At 39.7% G+C, this 19,463-nt stretch overlaps 1 protein-coding gene across 2 annotated transcripts in view; it reads left to right on the top strand.

Annotated features, from left to right (window-relative positions):
* Positions 1–15,364, top strand: part of EFNA5 (ephrin A5) — a 278,103-nt gene extending 262,739 nt beyond the window's left edge. Inside the window, exons 3-5 of one of the 2 annotated variants that reach the window (XM_007059571.4) lie at positions 4,111–4,176; positions 4,589–4,669; positions 10,960–15,364. In XM_007059571.4, coding sequence (XP_007059633.1) covers positions 4,111–4,176; positions 4,589–4,669; positions 10,960–11,081 — 269 coding nt within the window. In that variant the 3' untranslated portion in view covers positions 11,082–15,364. The remainder of the gene's footprint in view (positions 1–4,110; positions 4,177–4,588; positions 4,670–10,959) is intronic. The other variant, XM_027822028.3, reaches the window with a different exon arrangement.
* The last annotated feature ends 4,099 nt before the right edge of the window (positions 15,365–19,463 follow it).

Raw genomic sequence — 19,463 nt, 5'->3', positions numbered from 1 at the left:
GAATAGTTTTCTCCTACAACGGGGCTAGTTCACTCTCTCCTTTTGCAGAGTTCAGAGATTCTGCTTATTTCACAATCATCCACAAGTAAGCGCAAGAGTCTCCTTGAAGTTTTTCCACCTTCCCTTGGAAAGGAAAAATGGCCAGGAAAATATACAAAGACAAGGCAGTGTCATTCCAGTAGCACTTTGATGATTATGGCTTTCCTATTCTCCTCAGTTAGATGTGGAAGTCAAACAGTATATCCTTCCAGCAGGGGGTTGGACTAGATGACCTCCTGAGGTCCCTTCCAAACCTGATATTCTATGATTCCAGTAATCCTGGTGCAACAGGGTTTTTTGGTTAATCCTGATCACCGGTGCCTAGAGCTTCTCACCTGGAGCTCAGGGATTGTTAACTTCTTGGGTGTATTGAGGCATTCTGAGATTTTAACTTCATTGGGGTCCTAACTGAAATACTATTCCTCCTCCCTTGCCCATGAAAGTTATCGTAAAATCTGATTAGCAGTTTTCTTCATAAATGAAGAGTGTATTTAGACTTTAATCTCAGCAGTATGTGTTGTACATCTTCTCCTCTTCTGTGGCAGACTTTGGTCACATTGGCAGAGTTTCTGTGTAGCTGTGATTCGCAATGCCTACTTCTAAATCACCCCAAGGACTGAAGGTTATGTGAAGCTAAAAACTCTCAATAAAGCTACTTTTAAACAGCAGGATGGGAGCCTATGCAACAACTCAACTAGCTAAATTGAACTTCAGGATGGTACCATGCATTTGCATTGGGAAACAGGCTAAGTTTAGGTCAGATTTAGCTAGCAAGTGTTAACTAAACTCAACCTAAAAACTCTGATAGTGTTTCCTAATCAAGACAACATCTGTGATGTGCCTAATATTCACCATTCAGAAAGAGAGGATCCAGAGGCAGCCAGTCATGTGTTACCATCTCAGCCCAGACTTCTGTGTCCTAATGAAAGGATTAAGATAATCCCAAAGATTTTCAGTATCTGAGTTTCATGAGATGAGTGGGCAAACTATTTCACAGTAAGAAGAAGGAAACAGGTCTTGGAAGATGCAGTGACACTAGCACGCCCGCTGCAGTATGTATAAAGAGGACAGATGATAGGAGCCACCTTAAGTTCATCCTGTGAGTAATACATCTGGATCTAAAGTGTACACTAACTGGTCGTTGGGTTTTGGGAGTTTCTTTTTTTGTTTTCTTTAAGATGAAAAGAGAGAAGGAAGGGAAGAAATAAAAACTGATTGCAGTAGCCCAGTTTGGCAGGCAATTCTTAATTTCTCAGGAAGTCCAGGGAGATTACAATGTGTCCCTTAATCACCTTATTCTTGGTAGTTCACGCAGATGTAAGAGCAGGGCAATAACTCAATTGAATTTTTTTCCTCCTGAGGTAATAAAACATTATGGGGAATGAGGAGTATTATGCATTTGTTTTACTGTAAGCATACAAAATAAGCGACCTCCTTGGAGGGGAGAGGGGGAAGCTCTTACCTCATGTCTATCATCAAAGTGTGCATCTGTTCCGAGGAGGAGGAATTTAATATCGCTGTTACATTGTAGTCGTATTTTTATCATGGAAATATCAATCAGCTGGTGGAGTAGAAAATTGTTTACCACACCCATGTTACCATTTGTGAGGCTTTTCTGAGGAAGGAGGGCTAGATAGGATACCCCTTTTTTTCTTCCAAAGACGCAGACCATCAAATATTAATTGTGTCTGTAGGTTTTTGCTTCTAGCTGTGGCAGTGCAGGGTATAGTCAACATTGGAGGTGTATTCAAAGCATCACTTTTCTATTTTCCCAGATGAAATATTAATCCTATTTATCACAGGACTACTTTCATCACAGTTAGCAAACCGCTCTAATAAATAACAGTTATGCATGCAAGTCCATGCAATCTCATTTATGAAACTGAATAACAGTTTCCAGACTTAAAATGTACGGGCTACATTCTGCCTTTGAATAAGTATATGTACCTTGCTGAATCATTTCTAAAATAATTTTCTACACAAGATAGAACTGTAAGTGGTGAATCAAGTATGTGTTGGTCTTTGCTTAGGCTAGCAGTGGAAATGGTTATATGTACAATGGTATCACCACATCTATATTAGTAATGCAGGAATAGATATAGCTTTTTTTCTATGAATAATCCATGACTATGTGTGTAGTCTAAGCAAAGTATTCAGTACTTGCATGTATACAGTCATGGGGCCATAGAAAGGACATAATTTCCTGGATGTAATCACAGAGTGCAAATATTGTGCCCTAAAAATAACACACCAGTTACTGTAAATGTCAGCAGGGGGAGTTTTTCTGAGTTTGATTTAGTGAGAGCCTACAGCAAAGCCAGCTGTTGGCACTTCTTAACGACTTGTCATTGTGCACAAGAGAGGGAAAGCATCATTTCTCTATATTTTTGTCTTGTGATTAAGAGGAGACAATCTCTCCTGCACTTGCCAACAGGCACAGAATCAGAGCACCGGTTCTGTTTAATTTCTTTCTCTTGTTTGCATGGTGAATTTGCTGTTTCTTTGCACTGATGCCAGCCCAGGAAGCAAGGAATCTAGGAGTGAGGAGAGTTTGTTTTAAGTTAGTTCAGAGTACTTCAAGTACACTGTTACCTTACAGAGAGTGTGTGAGTTTGTGTCTGCGTGGGTAAATCATTTTAGTTATCTGTTACACAGAGGAGGACACAGTTAATAAAAACAGATGAGACAGGAGCAAGAGACAGAATCACTTTTTTCCCAAAAAATCTTCTTGTAAACCAAGACAGCTCCCAATTGTTGTCATTTTCTGGAACACAGAACCACTTGCTATGAGCCAATACATAGCTCTTTAAATCACTGTGGATTCTGTGTATTGAAATAAAAATGATTTGCAACACTATGGGCTGTGCTTTCAGCTACAACCTCTGATATTTGTGGCCACAGAAAAGTGCCCAAAAGTGTTTGCACATAAAGAATGTGCTGTCTGCGTGGGGACTGAATGCAGGTGACTTGACTCTCAGTTTTCATGCACAGATACAGGTGTGCTTACAATTTTGTAGTTGCAAACATTTATGCAGGTGCCAAAGATCATTTGAAACTAGTAGAAAATTTACCTCGAGAGATCTATATTCTCCTCTTGTGGATGTTTAATTTACAGTAGTCACCATGCATTTTAAGGACAGACTAGTCCCTTAACTGACAGAACTGTGTAGAGCTGCATTTGTCATGGGGAAACAAGTAGATACTAACCACTGTCTTCCCCAAATTATCTTTTGCACAGTATGAAATTTAGTATTATGGCCCTGTTATTAATTTCATATTTTTCTCTTCAGGTATTACCTCTATAATGACATAATTTGAATGGCAAGTAGGAGGTGGCTATTTTAGTTTAGTTGTATAGGATGCGGGGTGAAGTTTTGAGTAGATCCTCTGTATCACTGGCAAACAAGTTTTAGGAACATAAGCACTATGTTACCTTAGTAAAGTCAGGTTATGTTAATTTTCTTCTGATTACTCTTTTAAAGTCATCCCCTACCATTTCATTTTGTGGTGGTCTGGTCCCCATTTTGTGGCACTAATTCTAAAACCGACCAATATCAAGACTAGCTTTTCCTTTGATGAACTCAGGAGAATCCATTTCATTGTGAGTGTGGGGAAAATACTGTAGTGTGTCATTTTCCAAGGTAAGCTACCTGGAATACAAATTAATGTTAAATAGGCTGTTGAGAACAAGGGTTGGGAAGGGAGAGAGGGGGAGATTGAAACTTTCAAGAATATCCTGTGCTTTGTTTCTCCCATTTTTTAAATAGGGACATTGACTCATAGAAGTGTAGGACTGGAAGGGACCTCAGTAAGTCATCTAGTCTGGTCCCCTCCACTCAAGGCAGGACTAAATAATAACTAGACCATTCCTGACAGGTGTTTGTTGAATGTAGTCTGGCCTGCAATTCTCTTCATGCACTTGCGTAGCCAGGGAACCCGGGTACTTGACTTTTTTGTTCCTTTCTTTGTATGGCAGAGCCTGGAATATGTATATTCCCTTCAGAAGATCTGGAATATTTGCCTTTAAGATAAAGAATAATTGTATTTTTCTCTCTTTCTCTTCTTTTACAGCTTCTGCAATCCCAGATAATGGAAGGAGGTCCTGTCTAAAGCTTAAAGTCTTTGTGCGGCCAGCAAGTAAGTTCTTTAGATCAAGCTTTAGAGGGTGGCTTTATAGCGCATGCTTTATTGTGTGGTCTGGTAAACAGCAATAAACCTTTTTGTTTTTTTTTTACTGTTAAATCTTGTGTGGTATTTGTTCTGTATAGCAACATTTGTGTTTCAGTTTTCCCCATATTTTCTTATCATCCTTCATAAAGCTTTTTGTTTTATTACCTAGCAGTTGCTAACTTGTTGTTTCTTAAATTGTTGTACAAATGGACGACTATACTGGCATTTGGACAAGTGCCAGAGACTTTAAAATATAAATATATATATATATAGATATATATAAAAAAAACAGAGAGAAAAGATAGAAAAAAAAAGGAAAGTGGGGAGTTTAAGGGTGTCTCACTAACATATTTGGCTGTTATCTCTATTTTTGTTATAGACAGCTGTATGAAAACTATAGGTGTTCATGATCGTGTTTTCGATGTTAACGACAAAGTAGAAAATTCATTAGAACCAGCAGGTTAGTATGCTTAGAGAATCTCTTTTAACAAATGCGTCTATCCCTCTGGTGCTTCAGTACTTTTTTCCTTCTCTTTCTCTCTGCATGCTTTGCATGGTATAATTGCTCTGCTTTGGCTCATTTCTAGCAGTGCTAATATTGCTTATGGTATACCTCATTCCTCCAGTATCCTTGTGTAATGCTTGGGAGACAAAATGTTGCTTTTTTGTGGCATATGGGTTAATAAAATGCAGTGCCCAAATTTAAAATCTCCAGTGACGTGTCCAGAAGCCACTTTCTGTTCCATCTCACACCCCAAGCATGTTGACAAACCACTCTATCTTCTAAATGGGTCCAGAGTTTTAGAAAGATAGCAAATGTCTGAACTGTAAATACTCTGGTTTCATGTGGTTTGTATGCACATTTAAAAGGAATTGGGTACTGCTTATTTAATACTAATGCATGACAAAGGCATGTAACTGATAAAAGTTAGTGTTTTCCTAAATAATTCATTTGTACACTTAGTTAGGCAAAGTGGTGTTATAAATTTTCCCATCTAGTTTTTACAAGAGAATTGTAATCATGTCATCTTCTGGTCCAAATATGAGAGCAAATATATTCTAAAATCTTGTGGCCTCTCTTTGTATCCAAGTGTTGTAGCCTTAAAAACAGAGAGAATGCTTATATCACCAAATATTTCCTTTCCCCTTCCCTTCCCCCCCGCCCCCGCCACCCAAGTGCACAGTCAGCAATAAGTCAAATTAATGTCAGCCATGAAAGTGTGTGTGTGTGTGTGTGTGTGTGTGTGTTTATATATGGTTCAGACCATGCACAGATTTAGACACATGCTTACCTTTAAGAAAATGATTAACCCCACTGACTTCAATGGGACTACACATGATTAAAATTAAGCATGTGTGTAAGGCTCTGGAGAATCAGGGCCTAGATGTGTATTGTATAGAAACATGCACACATAGTAATGCACTGCTAATTGAAAATGGGTAATTAAACACACTATACCAAAAAATTACACAGACACAATTTTTAATGCAAATTCAGGGAGCACACTAGAAGAACTTCTCTTTTTTTAGGTTACTTGAAAGAGGAACTTCCCTTTGATATGAAGCAACAAATTATTTTTTCCTTGCTCTGTTTTGTAATGGAATATGTTTGCTGATACTTTCAGCTGAACTAGGTTATTAGGCAGCAAAATAAATAAGACTTTAAGAAATTTACTAGTCTGTATGATATGCCTGTGGTCATACACTGTCTTTCATTATTTTTTACTCAAGAGGATATTCAGGGCTCTCTAAAATGTATTGATTTTGGGAACCGACTAGATTCTCAAAACAAATGAGCATCTAAATGCATGCTGACTCCAAGCAATGTATTTTTGTCACAATAAATGTAGTAGTTTTATTATTTTAGCATACTCCTAGAGGAGGCCATAAGGGCAATATCTCCCTAATTGTTCATTAACCTAAGAATCCAGAAGCCCTATGTGTTTTCTCCTGATATGAAATGTAGTGAATACTGGCTAATTAATACATACACCCTTTGTTAATGGTTTGCAGCAAAGACTTTAGTCTGGGTGAGACCAATAACAAAGAAGTGCTTTCAGTAAAGCTAGAGGGTCAAATTTTCTAAAGTGCTGAGCATCTGCAGCTCCCATTGACTCCGTAGCGCCTACTTAACACAGTAACAGAAGCAAATCATTAAAAGACATCAGGCAATGGGGAAACTAAACCACATGGTGGGCATCCTGCAGACAGAGATGAAGTGGAGTGGTGCCATGAGGATGAAAGTTGGGCTTAATAAGAAGTTTATATTTAGAACACATCAGTTACCAAAAAACTCTTCCCCCCCTCCCCACCCCCTCGCTCGAGCATTGCATATTCACAACATTATTTGAGCTAATCCCCAGCTGAAAATTAACCATTGCTGGAGCTGACAGTTTGCTGATGCGCTTCTTTATTGTTAGGATGTAAGACAGTGGATCTTGTGGCATGCTATCTGCACTGTGTACTAATTTACCTGTCCTTGGAATGCATTTGTCTGTTTTGCATCTTCTCACGTTGTCTGCCACCATATTCTGTCAACAAAGGACACGAGGGTTGGGGCAGGTCAGGGGCACGTTGTACAATTGCCAATCATTCTATCTAGAAATCATTCTTGTAAAAATTGGGCACTTATGTGATGACCTTCCTGGTTTCAAACAGTGTTTGTTCATAATCGGGAAATGGCGGGAAACCGACAAGTGAAAAGTCACTTCTTAATTTCAGAATTTGGGTTTGTAGCCATAAAACCACATAAAAACTTCAGAAGCCATAAAATGTATCAAATTCAAAAAGGCAAAGTTAAAATAAATTCTTCCCTCAAATGAAATTGAGACTGTGCATTTCAGGCCAGAATTAGACCCCCAGGGTATAATTTAAAGTGATGGTATCTAGAAAATTCATATTTGAGACGGTTGTACTAAAGTGTGGTCTATTTTCATTTCCTACCTTCTACGATGGTAGTGACATTCTAGTTTTTACTAGTGAGGTCCTAGTCTCCTAGTTTAACTTTCCTTTTTTGCTAAAATAATCCAACCTCTTTCCCCTAAGTATTTAAGATTGTGCACGGTTTTAACTGCACAAATGCAATTAATAATATTTATAAAGCAATATGGGAGCCATGGATAAAAAGTGTGCTCTACTGTACAAGTGCAAAAAGACCTTGGGATCATCTTGCCAAAAAGCCCAGATGCTGCTTTGAAGAAGTACCCCTTAATCTTACATGAAAAAAGCAGTTCTACTTTGAAAAGTGGCTTTATAAAAATGGCATCATAGGGTCCTTCATCTATTAGGTCTCCGTGATTTCCAAACCAGATTTGTTCATTTACAGGTAAAAAGGATTTGGGTTTTGTTTTAACCAAATTGCCAGTGCTGCATTCACCATGGGATCTGTAACCCAAGCTGCCATTTGTATAATCACCACTCACAAATTCTGCCTTTATTTACACCAAGGCAGGCCTGTGTGTGATTGAGGCCAGAATTTCATGACAGTGAGGGTTGTACAGGGAATTATAGGCGGCCCAAGAAATGGAACTTAGTTTGCAATTTCATTGATGATACATGAGATAGAAGAGAATCAGTTTCATTCCAGGAGTTTTGATTTGACAGTAGTAAGTAAACTTTTCCTCTGAATTGAGCAGATAGGGACTCTGAATAGACACTGGGAGCAGATCTGATGATTAGGAAGATGCTATTCTTACACAGAAACTTTTAAGAGTATTTTCTCAATGAAAGGCTCTTTTAAGAAATCTTCCATTCATAAAGTAACAGCGTGAAACACATAAGTGTGTAAATCATAAGTAAAAATTGTGCATTGCATTTGGGCCATATGCCCTTCTGACCCAGTTCTGTTATCACTGGAACTAGTGAAGTTCTTTAATTATCTGTTGCAGTTACAGAGTGTAATTTGTAAGGTGTTTTGAAATGAAAGACGCTGGATAGAAAGATACTGTGGGCCTGATTCAGAACCCATTTAAGTCAGTGGGAGCTTTTCCCATGTATAAACTGTAGGTCGTTCAGTCCAGTCCTGAAGTCATTACTCTGACTTTAGCGGGACTTTCATTTGAATGAAAGACTGTGTTTGTCCCATTATCATGTAACATAAATAATATAATAAAATATTTATATTTGAATTTCAGTTACTCTGCATGCATGCTTTTCATAGTTATACCTTGAAACAACACTGAAAACATGTCATGATAAACTTGAGACTGTTCCATTGGCAATTTGTCCTGGAGTCAAACCTTTGATAGATTGCTAGTCAAAGTTACTATACAGATTCCAGTGATTTCAGATTGGGTATGAAGAGCCTATGGACCCAAAATCGTACTTCCTTTATCTTTTAACATTCTGTGCACTTGCATGTTGGGTGCCATTACGGTGCAAATATAGGGGTTTCTTAAAAACTGCTTTTAAACTAACATTAAGGGGTACATTTTCAAAACAGTGTGGCATTTTTAGCACTACTTCCCCCATCATTAAGGAGAGTTGTGCAGCTCACGTCGTATACAATCCTGGCAATGTAATTTGTATACGCAGGAATTACTTGACTCACCATGGAAATGTGGACACATCTTGCATGAAATGCAGCAGTTGTTTATTACACTAAGTTGTAAGTGGCTGTGAAGTTTTCTGTGAAATTTTTTTAGTTAGGTTTCAGAGTAGCAGCCGTGTTAGTCTGTATTCGCAAAAAGAACAGGAGTACTTGTAGCACCTTAGAGACTAACAAATTTATTTGAGCATAAGCATTCAATGGAGTGAGCTGTTGCTCACGAAAGCTTATGCTCAAATAAATTTGTTAATCTCTAAGGTGCCACAAGTCCTCCTGTTCTTTTTTTAGTTAGGGTGGATCAGAAGAAACATCTCAAGTTAACAGTACATTTTTTTAGACCACTTCGTTGTTTTAAAAAGGTGTGTCTGATTTAATCCATTTATTTGGAAGAAAATTCACATCCAAGACTGATGCTTTTATCCCTAGCTTAGGAGAGATGAAAATTAAAATATCTAAGTTCGATAACTTAAACTCTGAGATACATAGTTGTGTAATGGAAATGGTAAAATCATCCACAACTACAGGTATATCAAAGATAGTTTAATGTGATCTGTGTACAGTTTCTTTAAAATGTCTTATTGTGTTAATTAGAAATTGTGTCAGAAATTTAAAAGCTTATAAAGAGAGAAAAAATGTTCTGCCCATCATGTTCTACTACTAACATACATGTACTTTGCAACTATTTTTTCCAGTGATGCTGGCGGATTTACATTAGTTTTAGATTTAGCAGAGTATATGAGTAATCTGCTATATACAATAGATAGCAAATAACTATTTACTAAGAGTTATCAAGGTTTGCATGTTTTCTCTTTCAGATCAGTGATTGTAACCTGTTAGTATTTTTTCTTACATTCATAGTTCTGGGGAAAAAAATACATTCCTTGTGCACCCCAAACTCCAGTTAACTGTACTGGAAGTTTTGCACATGGAGTGGACTCATAGGCCAACATTCCAAACTTAGGAGCCTAAAGGTAGACTCCTAAATCTATACTTAGGTACCTAAGTAAGGGATCTGATCTTCAAATGTGCTAAGCACCAGCAACTCCCATTGAAGCATCTTTGAAAATCAGGCACTCTTATTTAGCTGTCTAAATATGGATTTAGGTGACTAAAGTTAGATACGCAAGTTTTCAGAGATTATAAGACCGGGGAAACCATTGTGATCATCTAGTCCAGGGGTGGGCAAACTTTTAGGTCCGAGGGCCACATCTGGGAATAGAAATTGTATGGCAGGCCATGAAGGCTCAAAAAATGGGGGTTGGGGTGTGGGAGGGGGTGGGGCTCTGGTTTGGGGTGCGGGCTCCGGGATGGGGCCAAAAATGAGGAGTTCAGGGTGTCGGAGGGGGCTCTAGGCTGGGACCGAGGGGTTCGGAGGGCGGGAGGGAAATCAGGGCTGTGGCAGGGGGTTGGGGTGCAGGAAGGGGTGCAGGCTCCGGATAGGGGTGCAGGCTCTGTGATGGGGCTGGGGATGAGGGGTTTGGGGTGCTGGAGGGTGCTTTGGGCTGGGATTGAGGGGTTTGGCGGGCAGGAGGGGGATCAGGGCTGAGGCAGGGGGTTGGGGTGTGGGGAGAGGTTCAGGGGTGCAGGCTCCAGGCAGTGCTTACCTCAAGGAGCTCCCAGAATCAGCAGCATGTCCCTTCTCCAGCTCCTACATGGAGGTGCGGCCAGGCAGTTCTGCATGCTGCCCCATCCTCTGGCACCGCCCCTGCAGCTCCCATTGGCTGCAGTTCCCAGCCAATGGGACCTGCAGTGGCAGCATGCAGAGCAGAGCTCCCTGGCTTCCCCTACATGGAGGAGCCAGAGGGGGGCCCCTCCACTGCTTCTGGGAACTGCATGCCAGATCCAGCCTGTGGGCCATAGTTTGCCCACCCCGATCTAGTCAGACCTTCTGTAAATGTGCACATACTGTTTTATTTTAGGGGAACACTGCATTCCTTAACCTGGCAAAACCACCAAGTCCCTCATTTTTGCTCCCATTGCCTTGAGTAGGAGTCTTGCCAGAAAAAGGAATGAGTAAGGAACACAAGATTTGACCCCAAGTTTCTTACATAATGAGTTATTACACGCTCGTGGAAGTCAATTTGCTAGCACAAGGTTCACTGCCCTACTTCACAGAGGATACTGAAATCTACTTGCAGACTGCTGAAAGAGACCTTATTAAGGATGCAAAACCTCATCGGAATGTGTGCTTTCTGTTTGAACAGATGATACCGTACATGAGTCAGCCGAGCCATCCCGCGGTGAGAATGCAGCACAGACACCGAGGATATCCAGCCGGCTTTTGGCAACCCTATTGTTCCTCCTGGCGATGCTTTTGACATTATAGCACAGTATATTCCAGTAACCTTCTCACAGAAAACATCAGGGTCTTGGAACATCAAAGATCCACCTAACTGCTCCTCCCAGGAAAGGGACTTTATATTGGTTTTGCAGATGTCAAATTTTGGGGGGAGGGCGGGAGGGGTTGTTTGTTTGTTTGTTTGTTTTCTTTTCAGCCTGAACTATGAGCAAGAATTTGAGGGGAATAACTAGTTTCAGTTCCCAACCTTCCCCATGACTTTCCTTGACCCCTCCAAAAATCAAAGGACTCAAAATGAAAATGCCAAATTATAACAGTGATACTAGTGATTCTTATTTTCCTCTTCATTCTCCTTTAAGAAGTCACTTCTGCTAGCTCACTGTATCATCTGTATGTGAATACGGAAGAATAGTGGCAGATGCAGTCAGTGAAGGATAAGGAACCTGAGTGGAAGCCCACCAGGGTTTTACTCTCCAATACAATATTTATGCCTTCTCGTTCAGTACTGTAAGATGATCCTCCAAGGCATCATGTCACCATGTCAGGACTGGAGGGGAAATATTAAGAACAGATATAACACTATTTCCTCTAGGAGTTTCTAAATGAACAGGCTTTTAAAAGGAAGAGACACAGTTTCTTGTAAGACTGTCTTGAAACATCATTGACAGTAAAAACCTGTGCTCCATAATAGAAGCTCTCTTTAGAAAAAAAAATATTAATATTTAGGAATGTTAGCACACAGCAAGCAAGGTCAGATTTAGGAAACTTCACTGGGGGTACGAGTGCCTCTGTTATTTTCATTTAAGTGGGTAGTGCACACCAGATTATTTTCTTTCAAAACAAATCACCATGGTGCTACAATTTTTTTTTCTTGAAATGCAAAGAGGCATTTTTTTGTGAATAAAGTGACCTTCCCCAGGGCTGACTTAGTAGCTGGTAGCTTTGTATGCAGCTCTGGGTGACAATATGCTCTAAGGAGAGGACTTCAGTGGCCAGAGGAAACATTTTTTGGGACACAGGATATCCAGTGTGTTCTTGAAAAAAGAAAAGGAGTACTTGTGGCACCTTAGAGACTAACAAATTTATTTGAGCATAAGCTTTCGTGAGCTACAGCTCACTTCTTTGTCTCCCCTGCAAGTTCCACCATCATGGGAATAAAAAAAGCCAGAAGAAGCCAGGACAGCCAATCAGCATTGTTTGGGGGTGGCGGGGGGTAAGGAAAAGTGTTTGAAAGTAAGGAATACAAATTGAAGTGTTGATTTTATATCTTCTCCCTTTCCAACACAGTTTGAACAGTAGAGGAAATATGTTTATCAGCAGGAGATAAACCAGATGGGCTCCCAAAGACTTTAACAAAATATTTTTTTAAAAATCCACTAGAATAGAAAATACATTATTTAGATATACTTTATGCTGAGAGTGAGTATATATGCTTGTCCTATTTAAACGTGAGAAAAGTGGTAACCCTTGATGCAATTAGGAATATGGGAACTGTTTTGTTTGATGAAATTGGGGGGTGACCCTGTTTAAGGAATCTGAGCATGACCAAGAAAGGACTTGAGAAATCATTCACCAGGAAATGCAAGCCTTGGGGTTTCTATTGGCGAGGCTGCCATGATCTTTGAAATCTGAAATATAGTCAGGGAAATATGTCAGGCCAATATCAAAACAAAGCCTTTCAAACAAAAACTGATGATTATGATTATGATTATGTTGAATGTGGAAAAAAATGGAACACGTTGCAACAAAACAAGGGATTTTATGTATTAGTTAAAAATTAATAGGGGTTGTTAATGGGCTTCATTTTGTGAAAATGATTATAAATTAAATTAAATTAAAAAGAGCTGCTTCCTAGAATTTTGAGCAGTCCATGATCCAAAAAAGAGAAAAGGAAATTGTACACATGTTAAACTAAATTGAGGGGTTGCCTGATACTATACAGTATGGGTATTGATGCAGAAGCTGCCCTTGAGATAGAATCAAGGAAATTTCTACTAATATTGAACACACAAAATCAAAAACCACAGTCTAGACACTGAAGAAAATCACCATTTCATTACGAAATAGTCAATACATTTCTCTTTCTCCAGCATGTATAGTTGGTGCACATGCTAATGTTTCCTTCAACTAAGAATTACAGAACTTTGGGGGAGGTGGGCTTAAGGATGAAAACACACCTTATAATAGACAGCAAAAAGATAATATTGCTAGGTAAGCATATTTAAAAAGATTCACATTGGCTGCACTTAGTCATACTTATATTAATAGTGCTGATTTTATTTCAGAAGTGAATTTCATTGTGTTCTATCATTTCTCTATAAATGACAATGGACTCTCACAACCGTAGGTGTAGTTTAACTTCTGTATTGGGGAGGGACAGCTCCAGTCAGGACAATAGGATTGCATGTCAGGGGGGAAATTCCATGCCTGCCCAGGCTTGCAGTTTGGCCGGGGGCGGAGGCGGAGAAAGGCCCCCCATCTCCAAATTATGCCTATGCTCAAAAGCCACACTTATCAACAGAAAACTTTTTTTTCACTAGTGTTCTCCACAGTGAAATTCAATCCTTTATTTTACCACATTGTCAGCGCTAACTAAATTAATAATAGCAAGACTATCACAGCTAACGGACAGACTACTACACTACATAGAATAATATAACTGTGAATTGCAAGCTTACCAGACATCAGCTTGGATACTTGATGGCATCAGGCAATCCCAGTCATATCAAGTAAGCAAGTGCTGCAAACCATTGAATCTTTGGTTTTTGTTGTGCAGAGTTACAAGACTCTGGAAGCTTTGAAGGATGTTGGTGCAAGTGTAAGCAGCTCCCCCCCCCACACACACACACACACCCACCCTGTGAAGTCTGAGGGACTAACTAATTCTGCAACAGACATCTCTCAGCCCAGATAGTTCACCCCTGTGACCTGCACTCCTGGTTGCCAAGGGCTTTGCAACGTGAAGCAGGGAAATAAGGATCAGTCTGTTTAGTGGATACTATGTATCCTTTAATAGACAAGGTAACATTTCGTGTTAGCTTAGAATATTGTTTTGTACTGTACTTTCTTGAATGGCAAAGGAAAGACAAGTAAAACTTAAAAAAAAAGGTATGTTCTTTAAATTCTGTATTTAGCAACCTCTGTTGTATATAGTGTTTGATAATAAAGTATTAATTTGATTCTTATGTCTTTTGTAAGTGAGAACAATAGACTTTCAGGATATTAAAAACATGCATTGATTATAAGACAGAGCTTTGAAGCATCAAGTGTAATCATGGCTGAGAACTGAGTTATAAGGGGCCATGACACTGCATCATACAGGACTCATCTGTGAAAACTGTTCACCTGATCTCAAGACTTCACAATGTCAAAACCTGGAACAACATGACTTTTGATGATCAATGTTTTGTCCTCAGTGTTTAAAGGTCTGATGTTACAGCGTGTGGTTTTTTGTGTTGGTTTTTTGTTTTGTTTTGTTTTGGGGTTTTTTAACATGTTGGTTTCTAAAAGGCTTTGGGGATTGAACAATTCTTCTATTCCTTTGTTTTCTTTATCCTTTGTTGTTTTCTGTTTTCCTTCTGTCTTTTCCTTCCCCTCCCTTCATGGATAGTTTTTTCCCCCAGAAGGGATCTTGCCAGTATCATGTGTGACATGTGCATGGACTTGATTCCAAAACAACAAGCAACAGACTTGGGAGAGTCAAACGTGGATTATTTCCTTTCCTGTATATTTGTGGAAGGAAAGGGATTGTATTTGTACCTGTTGATTTTTCCTAGAAACTGAACTTTATCTGTTGCCTCATGAGAGCAATTGTTCTTTCAGTTTCAGAAAATCAGAAAATAATTTAATTTTTCCCCTTCATCCATCCACTCAGATTTGTGCTCACCAGTTTTACTTTACAACTCCTCACTTTACTCCCATCCCCCTCCACTCCCCTTCTCCCTCGTTCTTTTAATTTGGAACAGTGAATGGGCAGATCTGTTTCTGGTTTGGCATCACTGAGTTTTTCCCATGCATTCGCCCCTGAGCTTCTCGGATGTGAGACAAATCTCCCTACAATAGGCTTGCTGCCATTGTCTGTACAGTTTAATAGATGCTGGCATGTTGGAGGTTACCCATGAGTCTGCAAAATCCGCTTTCCATGCTTACTCTTGACACCCCATTGAAGCCACTCATTGTGTGTGCATCTGGGTATGAAAGTCCAGCTCAGTGTGGTCCTGTGCTTGTACTGCCCTGCTTTGCAGTTTCTTTGCACTTATTCATTGAGTGCTGTTTTTGAAATGCTTACATTATATGAACTTAAAAGAAAATGTTAAAAAAAACAACCCATAAGATCTGTATTTGTATATACACGTGTCCGTACAATTATACTTAAATAAAAATTAAAGATTTTCATCATTTTAATTGGTTCTCTTAGGCTACATTTTTGTTCACTGAATGATGCCTTTATTTCAGGGGCTTTCGTCTTACGTATTTGTGGGCAATGGACGGCAGTAAGGAGTATAATAGGGAAAGGCTATGGAATGTGAGGAAAGCCATGTGTGCAATGACAAACTGCCTGGATCTGTACCCCCCAACATCCTGGCTGGTGTACTAAACTCTGGCAGCTGTGAGATTTTTCACCCCTAATGTATGTGTTAATAGCTTTTCAGAGTACTTGGGAGAGTAAGGAATTGTGTCCTCCAAGTGCTAGAATATTCTTACCTGCTTTATATTTAGGGCCCTACCAAATTCACGGTCCATTTTGGTCAATTTCAGAGTCATAGGATTTTAAAAATCACAAATATAATTCTTTCAGCTATTTGAATCTGAAATTTCACGGTGTTATATCTATAGGGGTCATGACCCAATTCTGAAGGCAGCAGCGCAGAAATAAGGGTGGCATGGTATGGTATTGCCATCCTTCTGCGCTGCTGCTGGTAGGATGCCGCCTTCAGAGCTGGGTGCCTGGCCAGCAGCCGCTGCTCTCTGGCCACCCAGCTCTGAAGACAGCGCAGAAGTAAGGATGGCAATACCGTGACCCCCCACAACCCTCTTTTGAGTCAGGACCCCCATTTCGAGGAATGCTGGTCTCCCTTGTGAAATCTGTATAGTATACAAAAGACCAAATTTCAATGTTGTTGCTTTTGCCCCATGCTGGACCTTTTTAATAGCCGCCTTTATGGCCCTTGCTAAGATGGTCACAAGTTCTAAGGCAAGTATTCTGCTTACAGAGGATCCGAGCAGGTGCAAGGGACATACAAACAGGGCAGTCGCACATGGCCCCCCTTTAACCATGATTCCCCCTGACTTACAAAGAGAAGGGGGGGGGGTATTAGCGGCTTTAAAATAAATGTTATTAAAAAAAAAAGGAGTGAGAGCTGTGGGAGCCTCATGGGAAGTGGGGAGAGTTTGAGCAGTGGTGCCTCTTCATGGGATGGAGGGGAAGTGAAATGACGAGTTGCTTCTTTCCCTTTTCCCCCAGCCATTCTTGCAGTGCCTCTAAAAATATGTGAGTCTGGATTGGCAAAGATTTGTACTCAGCTCTGAAACTGTTTTTCATGGTACCTGTTCTGGGATCGCATGATAGGTACAGCAGCTTAACCTGAGAAATTAAGTCACGTGGGAGGTGGGGGATACATACTGAAACCTCTAATATACACACTATGCATTTCAAAACTCAGCTTTAATTACACCATGTTAGCATGAAACTCATTGAAAGCTTTTTATTACATGCAATTAGTTGACGGGGCAGCAAGTACTAATTGTAACTTACCGTAACCTCTTTTACAAATAAGGAGTGACAGTTTCGTGGGAAGAGGAGCGGTGTATGCGAGTGCTTAGTCCAAAGAACTGGTGCTCTGGACGTTTGCCCATGGATGTGTGATCTTACAACCAGGGCAGGATTATAAGTGACACATGTTCAATATGTCTTAACATAATAGCCATGTCTGACGCAGCTAATAGTCTTGGCTCAGAAGTCACTCTGCGTTTGCTGAGAATGGCCTTTGATTTCATTTCTAGACCCTGCTTTACACGAGATGTCTCTGCATTATTTTCCCCAAGAATAATTTTATTCCCAGAATACCAGTGTGGGCATTACTGAGAATATTCTGACACTCCTCACATCATTCTGATACAGCAAAGTGTTGGTGCAGTTTGCTGTACATTACACAAAACATGTTATTTTGTTTCATTTAGAGACACGGCAACCAAATAGGGTGGTTGGGTGTGTTTTTTTCCAGATTTTGTGTAATATAAATTTCCCCCTGTTTTTTCTTAGTCCCATTTTCATTATGTTTTGCCTTTGTTAGGAAACTTGGTTTAAACATAGTTCCTAATAAACAGTATATTACGTGGCACTTAGGAGCCACAATTGGGAATAAGGCTCCTGTTATCCTAAGTGTTGTACAACCATGTAAAATGAACACTGTTCCTGTTCTAGAGAGCTCATCATGTAGCTTTGTTTTTGACATGATTTTGGCCTTCAAGAGTGAATCGGGCCACACTGTAGTAATACTATAATTAAAATACTATTCTAGACTAGCTAGGGACCTACAAAAAACATACAAAGTGTCTCCTAGATGAAAGAATGCCAGTATGCTACTTAAAATCCAATTCAAATGGGTTAATATAGCCCTGTTAAGTGAGCCAAAGCACAGTACTATTGCAGAAATATAAAAGGCAGAGACAGATTTTTTTCAGGTAAAACACTGTCAGTCCTGGTTAATTGAGAAGAATTCAGATTAACGGGTGATTTGTACAGTCAATAATGCACTTCGAAATATCCGGATTTTCCTGTGATGATTACTTCAGGAAGTGCAGGTGTCATCCTGACAAGAAAACTAAGGAAGAACAAGAAACAAACTAGATACATACACTGGGGAAAAGAAATGGAATGCTTCCATGTTTTGCTAGGAATGGCTAGACTGTACATAGTATTTAAGATAAGGTAGCCAGAGTAGTTCCTACAAACTCGTACATTTTATAATTTACTAAAGGAAAGCGCAAGTCCCTCTTTCTCTCCCTCTAATCTTAAGAGCATTCTTCCTGCCTTTCAATTCTCGTGTTCAAAGTTTATCTGCTCTAAGTTCTGTTTTGTGGCACGCACATGCCCCCTCAGTGACTTGTATTTGTCTTTACTCGTTCGATTTTAACATTGAAGTTTTGCCCACAGTACTTTTATCTCTGGGGGGAGAAATGTGTTTCAGTTTTTGTCTGTACAGTATCTGTAAAAGGAAAGGTCAAAGAAATCAATAGCATACTGTAGATATAAGCATCCCTCTGTTACTCCTACTGTTGAGAACCAGTAGTGTTTTTGTTCTCATGTACTGTAACTTGCAGTACCTTAACGAAAGGTTCCACAGAGAGATCAGCTAATAACCGGCCTCCTAGTCCAAACAGTTAAAGAAGGGCTTCTTTATCTCTGCACTTTTACTTCACCCATGGCAAAGAAAAAGCGCAGTAGAAAAATGACCAAAAATCAAATGCAAGAAGAACATGTGATTAAAATATATTTTACCCTGATTAGCAAGCCAGAAGTGAAATTGTCAAGCTGTTCCCTTTAATGTTAATGGTGACTAGAAATAAAAATATTGTAGCTGCTATCCTTTGTCTGAGGAAGGTCAGGATCAGGCCCCAGGCCTGGTGTGAAAGCCTAAGGGAAATTCGGATTGATGTGCATCATGGACCATTATGTATATCCTAATGCTTCCACTTTTCCACTATTATAAGCCAGATTTCATTCAATCGGGAATGTCATCAGTAAGAGCAAGGTGGGATAGACTCCAAACAAAGGAGATTACTGTTGGTAAAAACATTCTCTTTCAAGTTTATCCCTGCAAAAAAGTCTTCCTCTAATTGTGAGGATGCATAACAATCTAAGTCATAAGCCAGAAAGACGTGAGGCTGGGATTTCTGAAATTGCTCATCACTGGCCTAACTCTATTCCTGTGAAGTCCATAGATGTTTTATCATTTGTGTCACAGAGAGCAGACGTAGGCCAACTGGGAACAATTTTGAAAAATCCCACTCTCAATGCATTTAGAAATGCGAGGTATTAATTAGTTATACAAGAGCCCAAAATATGCCAGGTGTTTTAGAGAGCAAATGAAGAGCCATAGCTTACCACTGGAGCTAATAGCCTCGTGTGAAGCAACGCTCAGGGAGCGAGTTGCAAACAATAAGCCATGGGGTAAAGAGAGGGCAGGAATACCATAAGCACTGGTTACTCAAAAATATGCCATTTCATTCACTCCACCCTTTTTTAAAATAGGACAATTCATTTCTTGTGAATTATATTGGAGCACTAGGTTTTATCAGGGATTTGTATGGGGGAGGGTACAGTATAGAATGATATATTCTAGTTATGCATCATGCTTAAAAGATCACCTTCTGCAAAATCTGAACCACTCAGCTGTTAACTCTTAA

The sequence above is a fragment of the Chelonia mydas genome, chromosome 5, assembly GCF_015237465.2.
Source record: "Chelonia mydas isolate rCheMyd1 chromosome 5, rCheMyd1.pri.v2, whole genome shotgun sequence".
NCBI classification, from domain to species: domain Eukaryota; kingdom Metazoa; phylum Chordata; order Testudines; family Cheloniidae; genus Chelonia; species Chelonia mydas.
The sequence above is the reverse complement of the archived record's forward strand: the minus strand, read 5'-3'. Positions and strand labels throughout refer to the sequence as shown.